This window comes from Sporothrix brasiliensis (assembly GCF_000820605.1).
Source record: "Sporothrix brasiliensis 5110 chromosome Unknown Cont19, whole genome shotgun sequence".
NCBI classification, from domain to species: domain Eukaryota; kingdom Fungi; phylum Ascomycota; class Sordariomycetes; order Ophiostomatales; family Ophiostomataceae; genus Sporothrix; species Sporothrix brasiliensis.
The window spans coordinates 3,829,885-3,855,154 of NW_024467138.1; the positions used below are offsets into that span (position 1 = coordinate 3,829,885).

The 25,270-nt window shown below is 53.4% G+C and overlaps 7 protein-coding genes across 7 annotated transcripts; 2 read left to right on the plus strand and 5 right to left on the minus strand.

The window, feature by feature from the left end:
- Window positions 1–848: 848 nt before the first annotated feature.
- Window positions 849–1,949, plus strand: SPBR_00778 (uncharacterized protein; the record flags this gene model as incomplete). Its single annotated transcript, XM_040759097.1, has 1 exon — window positions 849–1,949. One exon carries the CDS (start codon window positions 849–851, stop codon window positions 1,947–1,949), a length of 1,101 nt encoding a protein of 366 aa, XP_040618857.1.
- A 1,820-nt stretch (window positions 1,950–3,769) lies between these two features.
- SPBR_00639 (ketohexokinase) lies at window positions 3,770–5,129 on the minus strand (the record flags this gene model as incomplete). The annotated part of the gene is made up of 5 exons (XM_040758958.1): window positions 3,770–3,950; window positions 4,029–4,142; window positions 4,216–4,277; window positions 4,344–5,007; window positions 5,080–5,129. 5 exons carry the CDS (start codon window positions 5,127–5,129, stop codon window positions 3,770–3,772), a joined length of 1,071 nt encoding a protein of 356 aa, XP_040618858.1.
- Window positions 5,130–5,854: 725 nt separating this feature from the next.
- On the plus strand, window positions 5,855–7,186 carry SPBR_00652 (hydroxyacylglutathione hydrolase; the record flags this gene model as incomplete). The annotated part of the gene is made up of 8 exons (XM_040758971.1): window positions 5,855–5,917; window positions 5,990–6,032; window positions 6,110–6,197; window positions 6,272–6,343; window positions 6,408–6,441; window positions 6,497–6,713; window positions 6,775–6,866; window positions 6,938–7,186. The coding sequence occupies 8 exons, from the start codon at window positions 5,855–5,857 to the stop codon at window positions 7,184–7,186; spliced, it is 858 nt and encodes a 285-aa protein (XP_040618859.1).
- Window positions 7,187–7,801: 615 nt separating this feature from the next.
- On the minus strand, window positions 7,802–9,590 carry SPBR_00426 (H/ACA ribonucleoprotein complex subunit 4; the record flags this gene model as incomplete). The annotated part of the gene is made up of 5 exons (XM_040758745.1): window positions 7,802–8,740; window positions 8,828–9,049; window positions 9,112–9,145; window positions 9,252–9,408; window positions 9,488–9,590. The coding sequence occupies 5 exons, from the start codon at window positions 9,588–9,590 to the stop codon at window positions 7,802–7,804; spliced, it is 1,455 nt and encodes a 484-aa protein (XP_040618860.1).
- A 798-nt stretch (window positions 9,591–10,388) lies between these two features.
- SPBR_00364 (uncharacterized protein) lies at window positions 10,389–12,345 on the minus strand (the record flags this gene model as incomplete). Its single annotated transcript, XM_040758683.1, has 3 exons — window positions 10,389–11,883; window positions 11,947–12,028; window positions 12,090–12,345. 3 exons carry the CDS (start codon window positions 12,343–12,345, stop codon window positions 10,389–10,391), a joined length of 1,833 nt encoding a protein of 610 aa, XP_040618861.1.
- Window positions 12,346–16,895: 4,550 nt separating this feature from the next.
- Window positions 16,896–20,407, minus strand: SPBR_00100 (uncharacterized protein; the record flags this gene model as incomplete). The annotated part of the gene is made up of 4 exons (XM_040758420.1): window positions 16,896–19,692; window positions 19,776–19,788; window positions 19,872–20,198; window positions 20,269–20,407. The coding sequence occupies 4 exons, from the start codon at window positions 20,405–20,407 to the stop codon at window positions 16,896–16,898; spliced, it is 3,276 nt and encodes a 1,091-aa protein (XP_040618862.1).
- A 2,612-nt stretch (window positions 20,408–23,019) lies between these two features.
- SPBR_00695 (uncharacterized protein) lies at window positions 23,020–24,266 on the minus strand (the record flags this gene model as incomplete). Its single annotated transcript, XM_040759014.1, has 2 exons — window positions 23,020–23,240; window positions 23,303–24,266. The coding sequence occupies 2 exons, from the start codon at window positions 24,264–24,266 to the stop codon at window positions 23,020–23,022; spliced, it is 1,185 nt and encodes a 394-aa protein (XP_040618863.1).
- Window positions 24,267–25,270: the final 1,004 nt, after the last annotated feature.

Sequence of the window (25,270 nt, forward strand, 5' to 3'; positions counted from 1 at the left end):
TGACCTCCCATGTTACCATGTCTGTGGCCGCGTCCAAGAGTCAAACATGGCCCCGTTTCTTGTCTAATACACGGCGCTACTCGCTACTCCATATTTCTGCCCTTCCGTGCCAATATGACTACTGTCCACTTGATGTGCAGGCTAGCCTTGTCATGCTTGATTGACTTGTTTTGGTATTTGCCCATGGCCCTTCACTTTCTTTTTCCTCTTTCCGTCTTCTTTCCCTTTTCGTTCGTTCTTCCTTTGCCATTCCATTCCACTTTGTTTCTTCGCTTCGAGGCACGCCCTCTGTTTCCCATCTCCCACACACCCCCTTCTTCCCCATCATAGGTGGAGTTCGTCAGGATGATACTTAACATAGCTCGCTGCCATCCTTTCTTAGACTTACCACTGCTGAACATATCAAATTCAACACGACCCAGATCGCCGATATATCATAGCGAGGCGGCCACTTCTCGCCTCTTCCCTCGTCTCTACTTGACCCTTCACCATCATATTTCTTACAACCGGACTGCCTCTCACAACAACCTCACAATACATTTCTCCCCTCCTCTTCCCCCTCTTCATATTCGTCGTCATATTCTTCCTTAACCACCAACATGATGTCCTACGCGTACGGCAACCCGTACGTAAACATGCCGCAAACCACATCAACAATGCAGCCAATGCAGCCAATGCAGCAGTCACAACCACAGCCATCCCAACAATACCAGCTATCAACATTTCACCACCAGTCGAACGATGCTTTCCTCGAGAACCTTTCCCGCCAACTGGCATCAGTTTCGTCGACCTTGAGAAGACGGCATTCACGATCCTCTCATTACGGCTCAAGGACACCGGGCTCCGCGATGCGCATCACCAAGCCCAGCAGTGCCAACAACAGCCCGCAGACATCGGTCATGATGCAAGCACGGAAGCGCATGGCCCACGATGTCAGCTTGTACGCCAGCCCGCAATGGGTTCCCCAGCAACTGGTCACTGCCCCGGACTACCTCGCCATCAACCACCGCTACGATACGTCTGTCGAAGCCGCAGCATCTCGTCCAGCACGGCCAGTCAGCTGGCATCCGAGCGGCTCATATTTGATGCCCAACCAGCTTCAGACGCAGCAGCAAGTTCCCCTGTCTCTGGCGACCAACTTTCAGATGCCCGCCCAGATGTCCGCCTACGCCACGCCTGCTCTCCCGGTTGCCGATTACGAGCCTTTTCCGGCCATGCAGCCGTTCGCCCTCAGCCCGTCCGCCTATTCGAGCCAGACATCGCCGTCCACGGCCTTCTCTCCCTACTCGAGCAACCTGGACAACACCACCGCGGGCCATTATTACTCGCCTAACCCGTGGGCACTGTCGCCTTCTGTCAATGCCAACGGCGCTCTGTTTGACAAACTGCCGTCACCGGTTGACTGCCCGGCCTTGATCACGGCTGATCCCCATTCGCAACAGGACCAGCAACACGAGCAGCAGGAAGTCCCTGCCAACCAGAACCAGGTTTACCAGGGTGAGCAGACCCAGAATGTCCACAACCAACCCGCGACGGAGACATCCACCTCGACGGAGTGGAACAGCTTCGCAACGCACGATTTTACGGCCCCGCGGACACCGCCGGACAACAACTGCTTCTCCGCGGCTGAGCCGTCACGGGCACGTATCCCCAGCGACGGCAACATTGTCACCTGCCAGGAGCAGGACGACGAGCAGCCCGAGGGTGAGATCCTCGTGGGCATGGGCCTGTACGATCCGCCTGAGAAGGAGGTCATGGACCCGACTCTCCAGAGCTACCGCTCATCGGTTGCTCAGCTTCTCGGCTCGGCATACAAGTTCCCTGAGCCGACTGGCAAGGGCCTGAAGCTTGAGGATGCTTGGGAGCCTCCTGAGAACCTGGACGACGACGATGAGGAGGATGGCAACGAGAACGACGACGACCGCGATGCCGAAGGCGAGGACCAGTAGACGGTTAACCAATCGTCTTGTGTTATCAACCAACAACGTCTGCACTTTTTTTCACCAACTACAATTACCCAAGCGCCATTCATTTTATCGGCAACGATACAAAAAAAAAACACATTTCCTTTGTTTTTCTAATGACGACCGCATACGACAATGGCATCCTAACGAGTTTCTTACTTTTATCTTTTTCGGGTCTTCGGCTTCATGGGTCAAGGGGTTATTAGAAAGCAGGGCGCTTTGCAGGGAACATACAGGATATTTGGGAGGACAACCGGCATACAGAAATGGGCTCTTCGCAGAGCATGGGCCGACGTCCAGGGTTTTTTCTGTGCTCTTTGTTTTGGATTTCTGGGAAATCATTTATTTTTACTCTTCGGTTGGAAAAGTACACGGAAGCCTTTTCCATTATTATTTTCTTTGTTTTGAAGAGCACAGAAGCGAGCGGGCATACAGCGCTGTTTTTCTTTCGTCCTTGTTTATTCCGGTTTTCCAATCTTGGAAGTTCGAGGCATTTCCAAGTTTTTAATTTTGTTGATACAGAGATACCCATTTGGAGATTTAACATTCCCATATGAAAACAAAGAGAAGACCATCCTTTTTCAAACTTGTACTATTATTCCACTTTGTGATCATGCATGTGCGTGGCTGGTAAAGCATATGCCTGGGAAACGGAAAGGAAGCACATGTCAAGAAGAAAAACAGCAAGAGAACACAAATGGGGGGGGATGAGAGAGACATGTGACGCCCTCGTTCAGGGTGCAGTGACTTGGTGAGAAAGGACGCCAAGGTGCTATTCGTATCCATCGTCGTGACTCTCCTGCTGGTCCTCATCTCATGCTAGGGAGTTACACTTTGTGAAGCTCATGAGGTCCTTCAGCTATCCCTTTTGAGGCGATCAAGAAGAAAAAAGAAAGAAAAAAAAACAGAGGTTCAGATGTTGTTTCCTGTGTTTGGATTCCCCACCCCCTTTTTTGCACACTTGGCATGGCACTTTTTTGCACGGGCCACTTTTTATTTCTATTCGGGGTTTTGGGGGTTTTTCATGGGTCAATCCCTCTCTCCCTTGGCTGGTTCTTTTTGTTTCATTTTCTACAGTCTCAAGGGCCGTACCTGTGTGGGGTCCTCGTTTTCCCTCTGGTAGAAAATCTGCTCTCCTCCGAAGCAGAGCCGCCCCGCCGTCCTTTTGTTCCCAGACGTCCCAGGGGGTCAGAGACAGCCAGACAGCCCAAAAGACAGAGAAAGGCCTCTCAAAATCAACGACCGAGACCGAAAACTGGGGCCCAGGTCCCGTTTGGTCTAGCCCTTTTGCAGCACCTTTTTCCACTGAAATGTATGGAGCAATACAAAACACCCCCCCCCCCCCCCCTTCCGACAGGCACCCCCACACCCTCCCCTGGCGTCGTCGTTCTCGTTTTCTCGTGTACTCAACAGGTGCGTGCTGAGAGCTGTCGATTTGTTCGAGTTTATCCACGGCATCAGATGCCATCGTCTCAACCGTCCACGCTTGTTGACAACCAAAAAAATCAAACATGTCATGAGCGGGCGTCACTAAGAACAGATGTGAGTTCTTGGTCCAGTCCTCTTAAAGCCGTGGAGACTGAGGATGGAATGTAAGATATTAATGGTTGTTGGTGAATTACGAGAACGTGAGTAGAAAAGCATTGAAAATTTGTAAAAAATTATTTGAAGTCTACCATTTTTGTCGAGAAAATATTTATAAATAGAATAGAAAAACCAACCACAAAGCTACAAAGCATTGCAAAAGGCATGCACCAAAATGACGAGAGAGGCTTCGACGGTATCGTCTACCGAACAAACACAGCCTAAACCAGTCCCTGGAATCCGTCTATCTGGATTTTGCGTGTGGCCAGGTCAACAGCAAACGCGAGTGCTGCCCTGGCTGTGTCATCACTGACGTCCAGGTGCGGGCTCTCCCCCTGCACGCTTAGTGAAACCAGTTTGTACAGAATGCCGGCCACAAATGTATCGCCAGCGCCGACCGCACTGCCCTCCGTTAGCATACGAAAGTAAAAACAATCCGAGTTGGGGAGTTGACATGGTGGCCGGCCCCGTAATACATACTCGACAACCTTGGAGGTTGGGACCGGCGACGCCGGACAAGACACGACATGGTCTCCTGACCCCGGAGCGAGCGCCGAAGCGCCCTGTGCACCCCATGTGCAGAGAAGCAGTGAACTGAAAAGGCGGGCAGTTAGAGCGCGACTGGTCAAACATGGAAGAAAAGGGGTACTGTACAAAAAACACATACGCTTGAGGTAGCGACGCGGCTTCACCACAAAGGCAGGCTTCAGCACTGTCGTATCCTTGGTCCTAGAAGAAGAGGGTTGTCAGCACAAGTCCGCCGCGTGTCGAGCGCTGGCATTCAGGGCCACTCACCTCGGCCCAGGATTTGGAGTAAAAGACAACATCGGCCATGGCGGCCAGGTCTCGCAGTCCTTTGCGGTCGGGCTTCTCGACCTCCACACTAATGACAATGTCGTTGCTTGCGTCGCGCCTCGAGAGGAGATGCTCGATGCACGCCGAGGTCGTCTCGGGGATGCGGCCCTCGAAATGCCACCAGCTGCAGACGGTGGACGACGTGTGGCGCGTGGCGGCTGCGGGGGACGTCTGGCTGTCAAAAAATCGGACGGCCACCGCCAGGAACTCGTCCGCCGTCATGTCCGGCAGGTCGCTGTGGTTGACAATCGTGCGCGAGCCTGTGGCGGCCGACCGCAGGACGTAGCTGCTCGCGGGTGCCATGTGGCCGTCGCGGTACAGGCACAGATCAAGGTTGGGCCGGCGGGCGTCCCCGTCGACGCCAGCCGCTGCGGGGCGAAACGAGCGTGCGATCATGGCCGTCGCCGGCGCATCGCGCGCAGGGAGGCTCGCGACCAGGTACGTGGCCACTTCGGCGTCTTGGTCTGCGCCTGGTACGTTCGCGCTCTTTGGCGGCTGCAGCAGCTGCAGCAGCACCTCGATCGAGTTGGGACAGTTGCCGCCACGACGGATCTGGCAGGCAGTTGCGCGCAGCTTGTCGTCTTCGCCAGGAAATCGGGGAATGCTGTCGACGACGGGTCAGTAGAGGTGTTTTGGATGCTTTGAAGCTTCCAAGAGCCTTTGCTGTTGCTCGCACCTTAAGATTGTGTCGACATAGCATGCCCCGGTGAGAATGAGGTGCTTCATCGTGAAGCGAAATGGCCCCGAAGCCTACACCATGTGGGCGAAACTGGTGACGCTTCTCGTTCTTCACATTTCACTGGCTCAATGTGTATGGAACGAGACGGTCTTTTCCGAGACATGCCAACAAAGTTGGAGACCTTCAGTTTGGCTGGGGCTATTGGCTACGCCTTCGATATCGATGTGGACGAAGACAAGGAAAGAGCTGCATTTGAATATTGTTACCACGTGCGCGCTCCTTCTCTTCTCGTATGGCTTTACTTGTTGTTTGTATGTGTATAGGTGACGTTGTTTGTGGAAGCCGCGACTGAGAAAGTTGATAGCCTGAAATAACCAGAGGCAGCTGCGACCCAGTGCCGCTACACAGATGCAACGGATCACTAATCCCGACCACTAACAGCGCTGTAATTGCGGCTGAGCCACGCAGAAGCCTTCGCCTTACAGCGGGGTCTGGACGTATCGGACGTATGACGTCTGGCATTGGGAGCTTAATGCCGGGCGAGTCCGCGGAGGGGAAACGGAGCTTTAAAAGCGGAAGGAGCTTCACGATCGCGCTTTACGCGAGAGCAATTGCACAATCAACGCTCTGCAGCTATTTCCCCTCATCGCCCTCATTGCTCTTCTGCTGTCCCTCCCGAGTTACGCAGCACCGTATCGCAGACGCAGAACCGACGCAGTCGACGCAGCCGACGTAACGTCGATACACCTTTCGCCTACCGGCCCCACCGTCAATGTTCGCGGCACGCACGTTCCGACCACTCCTCCAGCAAACCCGCAGAAGTCTTGCCGCCGGTGTATGTGCATCGCCGTTCACATCTACGCTGTCTCTGCCCCTTCTTCTCCAGAAAACTGACAGACAGCAGCAGCGCGTACCCGTTCGCAAAATGCAGATCCAGTCGATCCCCATGTGTAAGTTGGTGGTGAGAGGGGTTGAAAGGACAGAGTGAGTCTGGGTGCGCCTCCGGGATGTCGCTAACATTTTGCAGGGGTCGGCAGCAGCGACAACTATGCCTATCTGGTTGTCGACGATGCCTCCAAGGACGCTGTCATCATCGATCCGGCACATCCGGAAGAGTAAGTTGATGTCGGAGGGGGAGCTCAGAGAGTACCCCCGGCAGCATATACTGACAATGCAACACCGAAAACAGGGTCGCACCTGTCCTCCAAAAGGCCATTGATGCCGGCAAGATCAACTTGACGGCCATTGTCAACACACATCAGTGAGTGGCGACAGCGACCAGACGTATCTTTTAATGGCAGGGTGATCCAAGCTAACCGCGACAGCCACTGGGACCATGCCGGTGGCAACACCAAGTTGGTAAGATGCCCTTCTTCCACCATATCTGGAACGCACCGCCCGCTAACAATGGCAGCGCGATCTGCTCAAGCTCCCCGAGCTGCCCATCATCGGCGGCAAGGACTGCCAGGCCGTCACCCAGACACCCGCCAACGGCAACGGCTTCAAGCTCGGCAAGGCCATCGCCGTCCAGGGCCTGTACACGCCCTGCCATACCCAGGACAGCATCTGCTGGTACTTGCAGGAGGGCGACAAGCGCGCCGTCTTTACCGGCGACACTCTGTTCCACGGCGGTAGGCAATTTCCTAGTACGCCTCTCTTTCCTGTGAATCTTCTGCTGACCGTGCCTGCTAGGCTGCGGCCGCTTTTTTGAGGGCTCGGCTGCCGAGATGCACAAGGCGCTCAACGAGACGCTCGCCAGCCTGCCGGACGATACGACTGTTTATGTGAGTCTCGACCCGTCACAACACGTGCTGCCAGCCTACACACCTGCATACCTACATGCTGACCGTCCCAGCCCGGCCACGAATACACAAAGGCCAATGTCAAGTTTGCCATCTCCGTCCTGCCCAGCGACGCCGTCAAGAAGTTGAAGGCGTTCGCCGACGAGCACAAGGAGACCCAGGGCCAGTTCACCATTGGTGATGAGAAGGAGCACAATGTGTTTATGCGTGTCACCGACCCTGAGATCCAACTGGCTACGGGCGAGTCGGAGCCCGTTGCCGTCATGGCCAAGCTGAGAGAGATGAAGAACAACTTTAAATAGATGATGACAGCAGTGAGCTGCCGATGACGACGTGATGAGGATGACACGACGTGACGAAGCTGAAAGGAAATCCAGAAAGGTTAAAAAGGGGCAGGAAATCGCATCTCTCTCAAACATTATATTGAATGTATTGGATGTCGCTTCTCTTGGAAAGGTATACAATTGTAAAATTCATCTCAAACACAGAATCTTGTCTCTCCTCATTTTATATGACTATATATTGGCGATGGAGGTTTATTGCTGTGATATTAAACTCAAAATAAGATATATTGACGCCTTGATATTTCCCGGACTGTGATAATAACTTGACTTTTGAAGTAGCAACTGACAACGAAAGACCCGGTTTCAAGAAACGAAAACGTGAGAATACAACCAAATGATGTATGGCGGAACGCAAATGCAAAAAAGACTACATAACGCCCAAGTATCCCAATACACAAGAAGAAACATACGAACACAAGAGGAAAATCGAGACAGACCAGAGAAAGAGCAAACAGAAAAAAACAACCAACTCTCGGCAAGCCAAAGCCAAAAATGAGCAGACAAGAAGTGGACAAGAAAAAGCAAAGTCCCAAGAAAAAGTACATCACAGCCCCCTTTTACTATCGTCCCCGCTTAATCGCTGTCGCTGTCGTCGCCGCCCTTGGACGCGGCGGCTGCGGCCTTCTTGGCCTTCTTCTCGGCCTTGCGCCGCTTGCGCTCGGCCTTCTCCTCGGCCGTCTCGTCGCCGTGCTTGGCCTTGCGCTTCTTCTCCTTGTCCTTGTCGTCGCCCTTGGCGGCCGTCGCGGGCGTGGTCATCTCCTGGTCCTCCTTGTCCTCCTTGTCCTCCTTCACCTCGGCGACCTTGGCCGGGGTGGCCGGGACCGCAGCGCCGTCCTCGAGCGGCTTGTTGTAGTCGACGTAGCCGGCGGTCCACTTGGCCGGGGTGGCCTCGTTGGTGCGGCCAAACTTGTCGAGCTTGCCGTCGGCCTTGAGCTTCTTCTTCTCGGTGGCGACGGGGCCGAGGCCCCAGCGGCGCGGGTACAGGTCGCGCTCCATGATGCAGCGCTTGACCTTGGCCACGACGCCGTGGTCGCACGTGCTCATCTCGACCGTCGACATCTGCGCAATGCCAATGGCAATGGCCTCGCCCTTGGTCGTCATGAGCACCACCTCCTCGTGCAGCTCGATGCCCGACTCGTAGCGCAGCAGGCCCGGCAGCATGAGCTTGGCGCCGTAGCAGACCGCGTTGACGGCGCTGTCCTTGACCACGAGGCGCTTGTACGACGTGAGGAGCGACTCGAGGGGCTGGATGATCTGCCGCAGGTACGACTCGTCGCGCGTGTTGTCGTAGAGCCACTGGGCGTCGAGGACGTCGTGGAGCGTGACGAGGTTCTTGGTCTCGTCCATGGCGCCGGAGCGGACACGGCGCAGCTCCTGCATGTGCGCGCCGACGCCCAGCAGCAGACCCAGGTGCACGCAGAGCGTCCGCATGTAGGTGCCGGCTTCGCAGGACGCCCAGAAGACGAACAGCCCGCGCTCGTTGTCGAACTCAATCACCTTGGACTCGTAGATCTGTACAGCTAGGTTAGGACGCGCGGAACGGTGAGGAATGGCGAGACACTGTCACCTGTCACAAAAAGGCGGAGAAAAAAAACATACACTGCGGATACGGAGCTGGCGCTTGACGGCGGAAATCAGCGGCGGGCGCTGGAACAGGGCACCGGTCAGGGTCTCGAGGGCACGCGCGACCTCGGGCTCTCCGCCGGCCACCTTGCCGTGCAGGCGTGCGATGCACACGTACTCCTTACCGGCACCCTGCTGCGACTTGACGAGGCGCGTGGCGCGGTCGACGCAGACAATCAGACAACCCGTCACTTTGGGCTGTTATTGTTGTTAGCGAGACGCTACATTGTGACAACAAAAGCAGGAGGGTAGAAACATACATCAAGGGTACCAGAGTGGCCAGTCTTCTCGACACTGTAGGGAAGCAGTCAGCTGTTGTCCTCTTTTTGGCCTGCACGTGGTGTATGTATATATATCAGCTGCGCCGTGGCTGGCGCTTCGAAGCGGCATTGGTACGCACCGGAGAATGCGCTTGATCCAGGCAACGACTTCGTGGCTCGAAGGATTCGACGGCTTGTCCAGGTTGATGACACCGGAGCTGATGTACGACTTGAGGTCGCGACGCAGCGGCGCGCTGCCGTGGGGGATGGGCGTGAAGTGACCGGTGCGGATTTGCACTGTTTTATTTGTTCAATTCAGTTAGATGTGTTCCGATGGTCAACAGGACCGAAAGGGCCAGGGACAAAGACGACTCACGCTTCTCAAAGTTCTTGAGCAGCAGCGGCCAGTCGTTGGTGTCGACCGCCGGCGCCGAGGCCTGCGGCTTGATGACCTGGTCGTCCTTGTCGTCCGCAGACATGTTGGCGGAAGACGTGTAAAAAAAAGAGGAAAGGAGGAAGGTAAAAAAAAAAGAGTCGAGTATATATTGACCGTCTCGAGATATGCCGTGTCGTCGCGTCTCGTCGGGGAGGAGGTCGGCCGAGGTCGTCGTGGTTCGTGAACAAGCGTAAAGGTAAAGAGAGACAGCTCCTAACAGAAACTTTTGCGAAAGGCTCGATCGACTTGAAAAAAAAGTTCACAGCTGAAGGGACTGAAAGAAAAAATGGCTGCTGGTGTGGAAATAAGCGGGGATTTTGCAGGTATTGGAGCCTGTGATTGGTTACGTGCCAGGTGAGTGATAAGATAAGAGATCTGCTAGCGTAGGCTTCACCAGCCACAAAGAACAGCCACAGTAAAGTATTGGCGATCTGTTGACTAAGTCCTTAAGCTTTCCAAACATTAAATGCTAATTCAAACAGTCAAAAGCCATCAGAATTTAATAAAATATCGTGTGAGTGACATAAATATATATATAAATATCGCATTCATTGCAGATGCCTGAGAGGCTGTGATGAGAGACCGCGATGCACTATGCACGGCCGCTTGCAACTAACAAGAAAAAGGCCCTGTGAAGGTGACTAAGACCAGACCAACAAATACATAAACCAAGTTGGTGTCAAAGGAGGTATCTCGAACCGAAACAGAAAATATCAAAAAGACCAAAACAATGAGAGGCGCTCATTAGATGAAGGATTGTATGTGACGCAAAGGCCGAGTTCATAAAAATGGAAAATAATCACCCTATCCAAAAAGAGAATGAATAGGTTAATAAAGGTCATCACATGGCATGACCGTGCCTTGCGTCTTCTTCCGTCAGGCCGCCGTAGGGCGACTGGGGGCTGTACGGCGACTCCATCTGTGGTGACGGTGGCGGCGGGTAGTATGGAATCGCTCGCGGCGGCTGCAGTGTGGGTGCCGGTGGTGGCTGCGGTTCTGCAATTTGTGACTGCTCCTGCGTCGCGGACGGCCTTCGGAACGTCGAGAGAATGATGCTCTCGTTGTCGCTCGGCTCGCTCGCCTGCCGCGTGCTCGACGACTTCTTGCTACTGCGGCGCGTCTTGCGCTTGGACGACGACGACGACGGCTGCTCCCACAGGGCACCGGCCGACACAGACAGCGAAGACAGCGACGACGGCGACAGCGACGACGGCGACGATGACTCGCCGTGGTGCGCCAGCGACTGCTGCCGGAGTCCGGTCTGTGTTGGCGCCTGTTGCAGCGGCGGCGTCGGGAAGTCGTTGACGTCGACGGCGGACTTGGCGCCAGCCGACCCTTCGAGGCTGACGTTGGAGTTCTTGCTCCGCAGGCTCGGGTCGGCGCCGCCAAGAGCAACGCCAATCTGCGCCAGCTCGTACTCGTGCGCCATGCGCTCAATCTCCTCCTGGGTGTACCCGGGTGGCCACGGCTTGCGGCCGTTGGCCCCGGAGCTGCTCCCTGGCGATCCATCGTGTGCATCGTCGGCGACAGGGCTGACCGAGCGCAGACCAAGCGCATAGTGCCGGCCACCCGCGCCCCCCATGGCGGACGAGCTGCTGCCGGCGGCGAGTGTGTCGGTCATGGATGCCATTGTGGGCCACGTAGTGTATGGCGGGCCTTCCTCGGCGCTGACGGGGCTGTTGTACTGCGAGTTGTATGGGGAGAAGTAGCGAGGGAAGAACCCGCCGTTCTTCTCGGCCATGGTAGACGCAGAGGTCGGCGTGTCGTCCCAACCGCGCAGCGGCTGCGCGCTCGTCGGCGTCGAGAACTTCTCATGCGCCTTGCTACCACGGCCAATATTGGGCGAGGGCCAACCGTCGCCGCTGCCGCCGCCCACGACGCCGCCATTACCTCCGTTACGGTAGCGGGCTTCGACGCTCTTCAGGTAGGCGCGACGGCGACGGCGGCCAAGGCACACAATCATGAAGCCGGCGAAACTGAGGAGGAGAACCAGGCCGCCAATGGCGATGCCTACTTTGCCTCCGAGGGAAATGGCGGAATACGCAGGCGTATAGGTATACAGTGGGACAGCCGACGGCGTGGTGACGTTCATCGGGATGGTAGAGAATGGCGTGCCGGAAACGCTCAGCGTCGTCCCGGCATTGGGCTTTTGGATACAAGCAGCGTCCAGAATGGTGACATAATTCTCCATGAATGAGTTTGAAAATCCAGAACCGAGACAGGCTGTGCACTTGGGTACCTGGACCTCGATCCACCCATCGCAGTAGCCGTAAGGAGCGACGTCCACGGTTAGATTTTCATAGTTGAAGGAGTTCTCAAGCAGGCCACAGGCGGGACTTTTGTGTTGTTAGCTATACGCCGTGACTTGTAACGAAGGAACAGAAAACAGGGAGACATACTTGGTGATGCAGGGAGAGCCTGCGACGTTGGTGTTGTTTTCGAGGCCAAAGAGGCAGTATGAAATTGTGTAGCGAAGGTTGTCTGGCTTGTTAGAAAAATTGATCGGAAAATGTGTACTTCAAACCGGGAAGCATATACTCACATAGTAGGTACTGCAAGTCCGAAACGTTGCCAGTCGAGTAGGCGCTCTTGAGTTCGCAGTTGATACAGGACTCAAAGACGATGCCGGCAGAACTGGACGAGTAGAGGCTGTCATCGCAGGTCATGTCGGAACCCGTAGTGGCCGACAGGACGTTTCCGCAGTATTGCTCGCATGGTGAGTTCGGTGCGACGAGCAGGGCCGTGGCCGGGCCGACCAGGGCCCCCACAGTGACAAGGGCGAGTTTGGACGGCCACATTTTGGGCCGAATTTGTCAAGGACGACAAGGAAGGCGGTGATGTGTAGATGGGCAAAGTCAAGAAAGAAGATCCAAGATATCGAGACGATGGACAGTCTTTCTCGAGGCTTTACAAAGTCTCCAGCATAATGGCGGGGATTGGAACTGGGAAGTAAAACGCGCGTAGAGGGGAAACTCGAGTGAGTAGGACAGAGAGGAAAGCCTCTGATCGTCGTCGGCCCTTTGGATCCTTCTCCACGTTCCTTCGGTAGCACAATCAGTTTCGTTGTACAACCCTCGAAATTTTATAAACCCAGGATCAAATGGCGGCGGAGCAATATATAAGGCTGGAAAAAATATGAGCTGTGGTACGAGGTGTGCGTTCGTGATTGCGTGGCGTTCGAGGTGAGAGTGTTGCAACGTTCGTTTTGTGGTAGACCGTTCACGGAGTTGCAGTCTTTTTGTGAGACGTTCTCCGTGATTGGCGTGAAGAAATCGGGGTCGCAGGTCGCCGGGCGTGTAAAAAAGGAGATATTCACAAGATATGGAACCGTAGAGCCGGGAGCAAAACGAGGAGCAGGTGAAGGGAAGACAACAAAGAAGATTGGAACCGAGAACGGACAAGTGTGAAAAGAGCCTCAGGGGAAAGGGGGACAGAGAAGGAGGTGGAAACAACGTTGTTTGATCCAATATCCGCCGATGCACGATGGGCAATGGCGAATTGAGAATGGAGAGCAGAAGTTGAAAGATGGAGAGAGCTGTATTGCGGTGACGGAGAGAGAGTAAGCGCCAGCTGCAGTGATTGATATATGTGATGTAAGTGTGGACCTTTTTGAGCGCGTATAAACTGCCTGGGAATTGTTTTGAACGTGCGACAGAAGAACTTGTGATGGAGATGCAGCTCGAACGAGGAGAAAAAGCGCGTTGCAGTCCTTTTTTGAATGCCGAAGCTTGCAGTCTAGGGATGATCCGCCCGGGAGAGTTTAGTTTTTGGTTTCTGGTCGTCGAGAGTGGAAAGCGATTTGGGGGCCAGCGGCTGCGGTAGAATTGGCATCAGAGGAAAAAAGAGTGAAAAGTCATAAACTGGCAGAATAAGATCACGGAATACAGAGAAATGCGACGCAAGGAGTGGGAGGCGGACAGAGAGAAGGCAAGATGTGGAAGTGTACGTGGGAAGGTGTGACGAGATGGAGAAGTGACAGAGCACCGACGAGTGCCGGCAAGTGGAGAGAGCACAGACAGACAGCTGGAGAGACAGACAGGAAACAGCAGAGTGTGAAGGGAATTGCAAATAAAAAAGCCCAGCCGGCCTCTTTTCGTCAAGTACGACGACAAGGGGTCTTGAGTGAGATGGCCGCTGTTCTCCACAGCCAAATTGGTGTATCTTTAACGGTGTCTTGCCGTGCAGATGGTTGGTCCTGTTGGATGTGATTGGGGTCCGGCATGAGGGCTAAGTGGCAGGAAGGTAATCTCAGGAGTAGGAAAACACAAACAAAGCAAGAAAGATGATGGCCGGTGGATCCAAGTCATGAGAAATGGTAAGAAAAACCTGTGGCTTGGTGGTCGAATCGGGGGCCGTCTGATGCTGTGCGTCGAGGTGAGGGGTGATGCAGAACACACATGTGGAGGACTGGCGGTATGTGAGAGAGTATTGGAGTACAGGATGCAGGATGCAATGTTTGAGGCTGTGAGAGAGGGCTGAGGCTGTCTGCTGCAAGACTGCTCTTTTCTGTTTTTCAACCTGTCAAGATGCACAACATTGTGGCGAGATGGACTTGGAAGCAGGGCCAAGAAATGGCAAGTGCAAGAGAGAAGAAACAAGCAATCATGCGCGAACCATAGCGTGTCGGGGCCGAATGCGATTTCCGGCTGGGCCAACAAGCAAAATACGGTGCAGGGCTTGTCCTGGCTTGCAAAACGATGGCCAAAAGATGGGCACACCACCCCAGCTCGGAGTGCACGTTGGATGCATCCTTGCTAGCTTTTCTGGCCCGTTTCTCTCACTGCTGGCCTCGCTTTACTTCGTATCACTGTGTCTTCCCCTCATTGCCATGTCATATTGGCGTGGAACAGGGCCAAGCATCGACGCAGCAAGGTAGTGGAAAGGGGGCCCACGAGAGGGCCATCGTTGCAATCCGAAGAGCAGAAGAGGCAACCACCTGGCCGCAAAGACGGTCGAGGAACTCGACGGCTGCACTGAGGGCGACGGGATGGCGATGCTTTGTGAGGGGGGTTGGTTTGCTGGGTGGTTGAGGCCAAGTGGTGTGTGTGGTGGGTTGTGGTGTTGATGGTGGCTTGTCTGGACAGGGGTTGTTCTTTTGCTCGGCGGCTAGAGGTGTGCTTTGGTGTGCTACGGCTTGTGATTGGCTGGGAGATGCTGTCGAGCACCTGCATATCGTGTCCGATGCTTCCTTCCCTCTTTTCCGCTTGCCCTTTCTCGGACGGCCACTGGTCCCTTCTTCTCCGAAAGGAAGGAAAGAGCATCTGGTTCTCCCCGCGAGTAAAGGCTACAACCAAACGAGCGCTCTTTCCGTTTTAGAGTGCGATAATTTGCAGGAAAGTGCGATGCTCTGGTTGTACCTTCTACCTTTGCACCTACTGTTCCTGCCCCAAGCCCATCCACACCCATGCCACCTTCAACGTTCCTTCCCACAATATCCCTGCTAGCCTCCTTGTTTTTCTCAACCACTGGGCGGCCCGAGGTGGCCATGATCCACACTGGTGTGGGGTGACTTCCTTTATTCCTTGCTGCCCATCAAGCCCCGTCCTCTTCTCTCTTTTCTTTTCACCTCTGGCTTCACACTCAAGATCCCTGGTTCAAGCTTTTCAGCACCCGCTCGCCCCCTTCCCAGCATCACAGTTGTGACAACCAGACATCAGGCCCGTGTCGCCATTCGCCAGCACATAGTTCATCACCTTCGTCTGAAAGGCGTTTTCATCATGCTTCACCTTCGTCTGTTTATCGTTTCCGATGTAGTCGGCTCCATGAGAAAAAGTTGACAAAGGTACGGGGTACTGATAAATGCGTAGCTGCAGGTGTGTAGGTCGACTGAGAAACAGCGCCCGTCGGCAGCAAAATAACGGCTCGATGAAGTGATTTTGGCCCCCAAGCGGCAACTAAACAACTTGCGAGAAGTGCGTCGCCAACAACGATTCGTATTGGCTCTCTTTTCTGTTGGCTAGCGCACGTTCCTCTGGTCACTTTCAAAACGTCTCGTCAGCGCTATCTCTCTCTCTCTTTTTCTCTCTTTTTTTTGTTCAGATTTTCGTCAGGCACAAGTCTAATGCAGCTGTCCTATGTCCACCCAGGTTTTCCAAACTATGGCAGACAAAAACATGTTTTGTTTCTCACGGGCTTCTTTATGTCTTGTGCTTTCCCGACACTCGGACAATAATGTTTCATGTATATGAACGCAGATGCGATGGTTCCTGGAAAATCCGGGAGAAGATCAACAGAAACGACGCCGTATCTTGCCTTGATGCTGCCCGGTGGAGAACAGTAAAGAAAGGAGTACCTTTTCTGTACCGTTCGAGTACATCCTGTCCCGTTATCCCATTTTTGTGCCTGGCGTTGTCTGTAAAAGTATGTGGCATTCATGGACATTCATATTTCATGTTGCGCCTGTTTTTGAACCCTCCCCTCCGGCCATTTCTTAAGAAAATATTGCTATGCGCCCTGCCAATATTAAAGAAAAAATATGATATCACAATGATGTGACGACGACATGGACGGGGCTTGTTGTACCCTCTCCAGAACCGTGTCGGGAAATTTTGTAGTGCGCCACAGACAGAAGTCGTATATCCACTATGGACCAAGCGCTTTGGCGAGGAGAGGTCTATTAACTGTTTGAAAAACAATATAATGACTTCCCATATCGGCCGAGAAACCAAACGGGCTCGCATGACGCCTGGCGCGTAAAAGCATACTGTGTTCGTGGTGGTACGTCGTAGTGCTCTGTGCCCACGTCGGATGATCTGGGGAAAGTTGAATGTCGACAGGCCAACAAAAGATAGCTTGGATTTCTCGATTCTGACAAGCAAAAGGGGGTTGCGCTTTGCACGACATCGTTCGGTTGCAAGTATGTCTCTTACGATGTGGGAATCAAAATGGCCGTTATGTCTGGGAAGGTTGCCTTCCACAAGTCGTAAAATTTCAGAGATAAAAACGAGACTTCGATAATTGCAGTACACCGTGTACATCCATGATGTGAAGTAAATGTCCCTAGGCCATAAATTCCATAGTTCGATATGCCGTCAGTAAGTAACACCAAAGACCATCTGAACTCCTTGTTTGAACAGGATGAGAGATGCAGACCATAAATAACGCGCAAAAGCATCTTAGGACGAGAAAAGGAAACGGAAAAGACAAAAAAGAGGAAGATGTTAAGAGAAAATGAAGGCCTGCAAAAAGGCCAAAAGCAAAAAACATATAAGTAAACCACAAAAACACCTCGCTGGTATATAAAACCAAAAAAAAAAAAAAAANAAAAAAAAAAAAAAAAACAAAAGAGCAAAAAGTAAAAACAAACGGAAAGAAGTAAGATCACCAGAAAGTCCAGTGCCGACATTGATCAAGCAGCTGCTGGCGTGCCCTCTTCCTCATTTGTGTCGAATTTCATAGCGGTCGGGGTAGGAGGATTGAATTTCGGCGCAGCGCGATCGTGTCTCTTGGAATCGAGTGCATACGTCGCTGACTCGGCACGGGGGTCTGGGCTCGACATCGTCTCCACCAGCTCGCGAAGATGGGGCGGCAAAATAATTTCATAAATCGGCTCCTGGGCGTTGTCGCCTTGTGCCGTGGGCGCTTGTGAAGGATGCCGTTGTTGTTGTTGTTGTTGTTGTTGTTGTTGTTGTTGTTGTTGGTGCTGCTGCTGCTGCTGCTGCAAAAGGAGTTGCTGCGATGGCGGTTGCTGCTGGTTCGATGCCCGGATCCCGGTCGTCCCTTGTCGCTGCTGCTGCCACACTGGCTGTTCCCGCTGCTGCGAAGACTGCCGACTTTGCCTCGGGTCTTGGCCTTGGCCCTGGGCCTGACTCCTGTTTTGGGTCTGACTTTGACTCCGATCATGCTTCATCGTTTGACGTTGTGACTGCGGCTCGAGAGACGGGGCTCTTGAGTCATGGGTCGGACAGCCGTTCCGGATGACGTTGATCATTGCGATAATCTCGTCGCCAGGATCCAAGGGCGGCTGCGTGTGTGCCAATGGAGGTGTTCCGAGAAGCCAAGATGATGATGAGTTGGTGGACTGGGACTGATCACGCGATGGTAGAGCTGACGACAATGCCGACCGAGAAACGGACGCAGTTGCTCGACTGCTCGAAATCTGTCTTCCGCGATCCATACTGCCCGACGTGCGCCTGGATTGTCCATTGGGACCTGGTTTCGTCAGCGTGCCAGTACCGCTGGCCGCATGTCCTTGGGAAGTGGGTTGGCGGCCTCGGCTGACGGGGCGCAATGGCTGCTTGATGCGTGTGCCCGACCCGCTTGCTCGTTGAGAGGGCGTGTTGTTTCCGGTCGGGGTTGATGAGTACACATTTGGAGAGTTCGCTCGCCACGCCTCTATGTAACTAGGGTCCAATTGATATCTCGACTCGGATGACTGCCGGCTGTGTCCAGACCGGGAAGATGGGCTGAGATCTGTGGCTTCTTCTGACCGAAGATGGATTGGAAGCTCAGATCGCCGTGTCCGTGAGTGCGAGACCGTCTGTTGACGGAGGTCAGTAGGACTGGTCGAGAAAAGGCTGGCCATGTGTGATTGGCTCATGCTCCGACGCAGATTGGCCTTGTCGGAACCTCTGGAGAATCGGGAGGCGGTTGCGTTGCTGGGCCTTGCAGACGATGGGTGCTCAGGGTGCTCAGGGTGAGCAGACGGGCTAAACATGGCAGATGACGACAATTTGTTGCTGGCATGTACTAAACGAGAAAATTCCTCTTGAGCCTGAGAGATCGATTCCTCCTCTTGACTCTCCATCTGAGAAAATGGCCACCCGAAGAGGATGACGTCGTCCAAGTCGGGCTGGCAGAACATGGAATCTCTTTTGGAGCCACTGTCTGGAACGTCCAGGTTGCGACGAACATCGGCCCAAATCGAATCGTACGTCGTGGACGTGGGGATGGCGCTCATAATTGCAGGGGTTACCGACACAGGTGCTTGTGACCTGGTTTGGTCTGCTTTTGTTGAGAGCGACGAGGCTCTTGGACGATGGGTCTTTTTAGGGTCGGTTTTGAGATTGCTTTGCTTGTCGACGCCGTTCACTTGTCTATGCGGCTGTTTGTTGGCTACCGCATGGTCTCTGGGATCTGGCGTGCTGATTTGAGTGCTTTCCTCCTTAAGTGGGCGAAGGGGCGATGCTCCAGAGGCCGAGGTTGGGCCGCGCGCTTTCTCCTTTGTTCCGGATCTCGGTGGTGGTGTCTCGGACGTATAGGACCTTCTCGCCTTGACAGTAACGTCTCCGTGCGCAATGCCGTCTGTCTTCGCGGGTGTAGATGAGGGCTTCACATCTGGCGTGTTGAAATAAGGCCTCACAGACATGGGCGTTGGGCTGGGAGCAGTGGGAGTGAGGACATCGCCTGCCACAACAGCAGGAGGCTTTCCTTGCCGGTTCTGCGTGGCGTGACGAGAGTCGTTTAACTTTGACAGGGATCCGGCAGTCCCCGTGCTGTACGGTATTTGCAGCTCGAGTCTGGGCATCTGGTTTCTCGGCGGCATAGCCCCCGAGTGAGAATAGAGGCTGGGAGCGGACCCGTGCGATGCAGCGGTCGACATAATCTCCCAGGCATCATCAACGTCTTCGTTCTGTGTTCCTTGAGCTGCTCCACCATCGTGCTCCTCGGAGGCACCATCGCCACGAAACGGATGAAATGCTTGTCTTGGCGGAAATGGTGTCGATTTCCGAGAGACATTTGGCGAGGATCCTGCAATGCTCTGATTTGAGTCGTATCCGTCACTTTCGGCAGCACCAGGCCGCCGGCCATGGCTGGTTCTGAGCAGCTTGGCGAGGGGTGGGTTGTTCGTGTCAACCACGAGCACCTCCTTCAGGCCGCGGCCGAGGACACCATAGATGTTGACCTCGCCGTTCTTGATACCGATGACAGAGCTCGTGCCTGCGTAGACGGCATCGCCTTCCATGCCACATCGGTTACAAAAGACGACAACGATCTCCTCTCTGGACCCTCTGCGGATGAGGGGCTCCAGGCGTTGCACCCAGTATTCGAGGGTCTGGAAATCAGGCTCTTGCGGGATTTCTGAAATTGTTTCAGCATTTTCGCGTGTGAGCCATGCCATGGTGACGATGACCAGGTTCGCCTTGATCTCGAGGGCGTGAAAGGCAAACTCAAAGTTATGCCATGGCGCCTCGAATTTATAGGGACTGGCGATGTCAGGTTAGCAAAGTATGCGATTTACATGGTACGATCTCGTTACCATCGACAATTCATAGCATAGACGACGTACTTCAAATCCATGCCTAGGAGAACACGTGGTTAGCAGGATGTCGATGGTGGCAGAAATACAGGGAGGAAAGTTGGACAGTCGCTGGTTTGCACTTACAAATGCCCATGGCAACATCGCCGAGCCCGTCGATGTGGCCTTCGAAGAAGCCATCCTGACCTTCGAGTGCCCACGTCTCGTCGACGGCGTAGAGAAACGACTTGCGGTAGTTGCCAATGGTTTCGCCGTCCTTGCTCACGACGATGGCGGCATTGTAGAACTCGGGCGAGGCCGGCCACTTGTGGGACACGTCGACTGTTTCGGGGTAGCCGACGATGACATTGCAGTTCAATCTGAGCGCGGTCGTCTGCGCCCACAATGCGCTGATGCCCCGGCCGGAGTGTTCTAGAAAAGGGCTGATTTCGCTCAAGGACCGGAAGTTGTAGCCTGTTCAATTTGTTAGACGACGGGATCCGGGACAAGAGGGTCATGTCCCGCCAAAGGACCAACGGCGTACCGGTAAAAGCCAGCTCAGGGAGCACAAGAAGGTCAATGTCCTCGATGTTCTGCGCCTTGTTGAGGATGTCGTCGGCCCGGTTGAGGTTGTTGCCGACATCGCCGACCTCTGGGGCAAATTGTAGGCAACCTATCTTCATGTTGTCGTCGTGTCGGGCAAGGGAGACTGGCCGTAGAATGCATCAACGGAGTGGGCACGGGAGCAGCTTGCGTTTTATATGCTGAGAACGATTGCGAGATGCAAATGCCAGTCGTCCCTGGACGGTCTGTGTTCGGTGATGGGACAATAAATGGCGCAAACGCCAGACGGCACACAGAAAACGAGACGTCGACGGAAAAAGGAACGGGTTCAAAGACAAGCCCTGGATCGGGAGTCGTGAGAGGTCAACAGTGTCTTTGCTCGCGACAATAATGCGACGCAACCCACGCAGCCCACGCAGCCCACGCAGCCCACGCAGCCCACGCAAACCACGCAAACCACACGAACCGACGGATCAGGCGCTACAGCCGGCGATTGCCACCGCGACAGTGTGAACTCCCGACGAAGCATGTATGGTATTGAGAGGGGCGGAAGAGAGGAGCCCAAGAGACTCTTGAGTTCGAAGATATGACAAGGGGACAAATGCAAACTCTGGGAAAGAGAGAAACGAAAGAAATGCGGAGGGGGCTGAAAAGGGAAGCAGCCCTATGTAAGCACTTGGGAAATGGCGGAAGGACCGACGATGGTGGTAAGGCGACGGGGCAGGAAGGAGACAGAGGGGCGAGCGGCAGGGTCCAGTCCCAACAGGCCCTCCTAGTCTAGCGGCCGTTTAATGATGCTGGTTGGTGTTGGCTATCTGGGGTCGAATGTCCACCAAACTCCGTGGAGGAAGGACAATGCTGTGCCCCTGTGCCCCTTGCCAGTAGCGGGGCGTGCTGCAAATGGCATTCTGTACTCCGTAGTCGACGGAGTATTCCGTATCACCATTTATGTCGGGATAAAAACCGAGAGAAGGTGTATCGAAGCAGGTGAGTAAATTTGGGGGCCGTCTCCATTGTCAAAAGCAAACATGGGAAATGGGCATCGCACTTGGCGGGGAGAGAGGGGGGGACGTCGCTGACAGGGAAAAGCACGAGGCAGAGGAATGGAGTTGGGGGCCAAAGCGCTTACCGTTTTTGCGGGCAGGCGAATGGGAAGCGAGATGGGCAGCTTCGGTTTCCAAGAAAATGGAATACTCCGCAATACTGCCCAGATTTTGACAAGAAATGTGTCTACGTCGACGACGTACTCTCATGTCTTTCCGAGGAAATTGTGCCAACAGCATAGGGATTTTTGTTTGTATTTGCGCTGTTCAAAGCAGTTTACACTCCACCAGCTCGCAAGACACGCTTGTTTCTTATCTTCCCAGCCAGGCTCTAGAACATGCCGACACACGACATCCTGGGGTCGGTCCAAGGAAAAGCAGGAAAAAGTGACTTAAATCCCGTGTGCCAGAAAGTAGAAAAATGGCCCGAGAGGCTAGGTGTTGCATTCATCTTGCGCCGTCAGCCAAAGGACGAAAGCAACTCCTTGTGTCGTTTTTCTTGTTGGATGAATGGACCAGGTGTGCGTACCGTGCAGATTGTGACAACGAACCAGGTGCTGTACGTTGGGCAATAAGTGGAGCATATGCTTCTCCTTTTGACGTGGGGGACGTGGTGGAGGGTAAGGCTCCGTCGGCTCGTCCCTGATGTGGACAAGTGCAGAGGAGAGGAGAGGGAAACAATACTTGAGTCGGACTGGTACTGGTGCTTCTTTGTTGTAAACCTATCATCGTGGCTTGGTATGTTTCCCAGACAAGCCACAACGTCGGCATTAGCCGCCAACAAATCAGAGACAAGAATGCCAGTTCAAAAGACGAGATACGCATGTCATATGATGAGTGAAAAATAGGGGGCGGAAATCTAGGATCACTGCATGGATCACTGCATGTGCTGTACTATCGTCATTTTAGTTTTGCCCCATATCTGCCGCCTGTAGGAGGTAAAATAAAATACTGAAATACTGCAAAAATGCAAAAAGTGAACAATTTCACATGTATGTGATAGATACAGAACGCTTGATAGTCCGAGGCAGCTAGGGCGTATTCGTCCTTGTTGCTGAATCAGAGGTGGGTTTTCTGTGCGTGTTTTAATTCTTCCTTCTCCTCCTATTATGTTGTTGCCTACGCCTCTGCAGAATATAACTGGGCATTGCTATTGCTAGCCGCCGAGCTGTGTCATCGTCTCAATACCGTGTAATATCTCTAGAGACGACATGAATTCTCATAGTCATATCAACACTCTGTACAAGTTCGTACGAAAACATACGAGAACACTGTTGCGCCTTGACCATTATTCTTTCCTGTGCAGACGTTCGCTCAAAACCGATAAGAAAGATGCTAAAAATGCGTAATTGATTCTCCATACCGACTACCCAGTTTTGCATGCTCTGAGATCAAACAGCTAATTTTGCTGCTTCTCTCCTATGGCATGTACGATATCATATTTCCTCATAGAACAACATGCCCTTTCTTCTGTCCTCGTTTATTTTCCCTTCTCATCTTTACGAGATCCATATGACTAACAGTCGCAAGTCTGGACAATTCCGGGCCCAACAGATGCAAGAGAAACATTTGGAAGGAGGGAGTTGACAGAGTCCCAACCGTACCAAGCCTCCATGGTTCTGTCGGGGCTATGAATGACGTTGTTAGCAGGCGCTGTCGGTATTGTCTCGAGAAGAAGATGAATCCCCTTACCTGATCAGAGTGGCCACAGCAGAATCAGTCTTCTCATCGTATCCCCAAGAGAAGTACCAGTCACCTTCCTGGCACTGCTCCGTAGACCAGCTTGCAAACATGGGCTCGACGTCCTCGTCAAGGTCGACCTTGATGTGACATGGGATGGGTTCCTGGTATTCGGGGAGAACCTCAATTTGAAAACCAATCACGACGGCGTTGGGCCCGTACGAGACAGCTGTGATGCGGTTAGTATATTGATGGGGACAACGTTGGAGCTTTGAACATGCAGAAGCACACCTCTCGTAACATTGTGGAGGCTCCATGTGATAGGAATCTCTGGTACTGTGGGCAAACCATCACTGTAAATAGGACTACTGGTGACTGGTTTCGCAGAGATGTCATCGCTGTCATCGTCATCGCCACTTCCTTGAACACTCCCAAGTTGTTCTGGAATGGCATCTTGGACCGTCTCAAGAGGAGAGTCTGTCGCATTCGCAGATGCAGAGACCGTAACATTGGCAGGCAAACCAGAACGTGTATCCACGGCGTCTGTTTCTTGGGCGGAAGAAATATCTTCGGGATTGGTTTCGTCTTGGGACGTAAAATCGTTGCCGTTGGAGACTTCGGTCATGCCACTGTCATGGAGAACGGCGTCCTGGATGGTTGTATCAATGGGCACGCCCGGGTCGGCACCATCGCTGCTGGGATTAATGTCGGTTGGCGCAGTAGTAGTCTGGACATCGACAGGAGAAACACCAGCGTCTTCGATGGCATAGACCTGCGAAGCACCGTTCTCGTATAGGGGATACATTTCTGGAGCATTGGATACACTGTCCTCAGCATTAGCAGACTCCCCGGACGAATCAGTCGTGGCATTACCAAGATCGGCAATGTCAGGGACTTCGTCGCGTGTGTGAATTTGCGGGAGAATGATCGCTTCAGACACTGCAGATGGAACAACAACGTAGGCGGGGGAACGATGGGTTGAAGAAAAGCTGCCATCCACCAGTTCACTGTCGGGGATGTCAAAGTATCCGCGGCGGTTGTTGCTCGTGTCGTCAACGGTGAAGACCATGTAGCCGTTGTCGCTCCAGCTGGCCCCGCAGCGGTAGTTGTTCATCTCTTCGCAGGGAACATCAATGAAGGGACTTCTGACGGCGCCCTTGTCGTCCTCTCCATGTATGACAAAATGGCAGAAAGACGGGGCCGTGGGCGGGCCAGCCGAGGACTCTTGTGCGATGGTGAAGCCGTAGACACACATGTTGTCATCATTGGAACAGTCCCAATGGAAGCCACGGATTGTCCATTCAGTAAAGCCATCCCTCTTGGCTAAGGGTGCGGCCTGGGCACCACTCTATAGCTGCCCAAGGACGAGGGCCACTGGCAGGAGGCGAGAAAGCATGGCGATACGAGATATATGCCAATGGGCTTGATATAAGTACGGGATATTGGTGAAGATGTGAGACGGTATGAATCTAAAATGGAAAGGCAATGCGGTGGGCAGATAGCGAAAGGGACGCAATTGAATTCATCAATATAAACAATGGCAGATATGCTTGGAAGATGCGGTGGTGATGCAAGGATCGAAGTTCGGCACGTCCATATACCTCACAGCGAAGCACATTTGTTTGTTTTGACCACATCTGTTTCCCCGGCTGCCCCAAGGTAAACAACAACATGAAAGCGTGGGAAAGTGCGAAGAGCTGTCATGACCATCGCCGTTTCTCGGATTGGAAACACCTGACTCAATTCCAGTACTTGCGGCGCCGTGCTCCTTCCCCCAGGATGACTGCGCTGAGGATCTTTTGCTCCTGTCTTTGACACATGCAAGGATGTGCCTTCCTCCTTGTGCATATCATCTGTCTTGGGATTGGCCATATACGTCATATTGGTCTGTTTCCGTTTCGGAATTGAGAGACGGAGGGCAAGAGCAGCCAAAATCCGAACCTCAACGGAAGGTATCGAAAGACCACTTTCCTTTTGGATTAAGTATGACGCAGAAAGTCACTGCTTCTACGAAAGGACTGGACATGTGATGCTTCTCACGTTGTTCTTCCTCAATAAAATTCCATATAGAGTGCACGACGGCACCCTGGGAAGATTGACTGGGGAGAAACTGATGTTGTCGCAGTTCGTTCCTACCCTTCACTTTACTATGTACCTTTCCCACTGGTTGCCCGTCGAGGCGAGAAAAACGCTGTTCGTCATCAAGTTGGTCACATCGGCCCTCAATTAGTGGCTCTGCGCGGCAAACTGGCCTGTAAA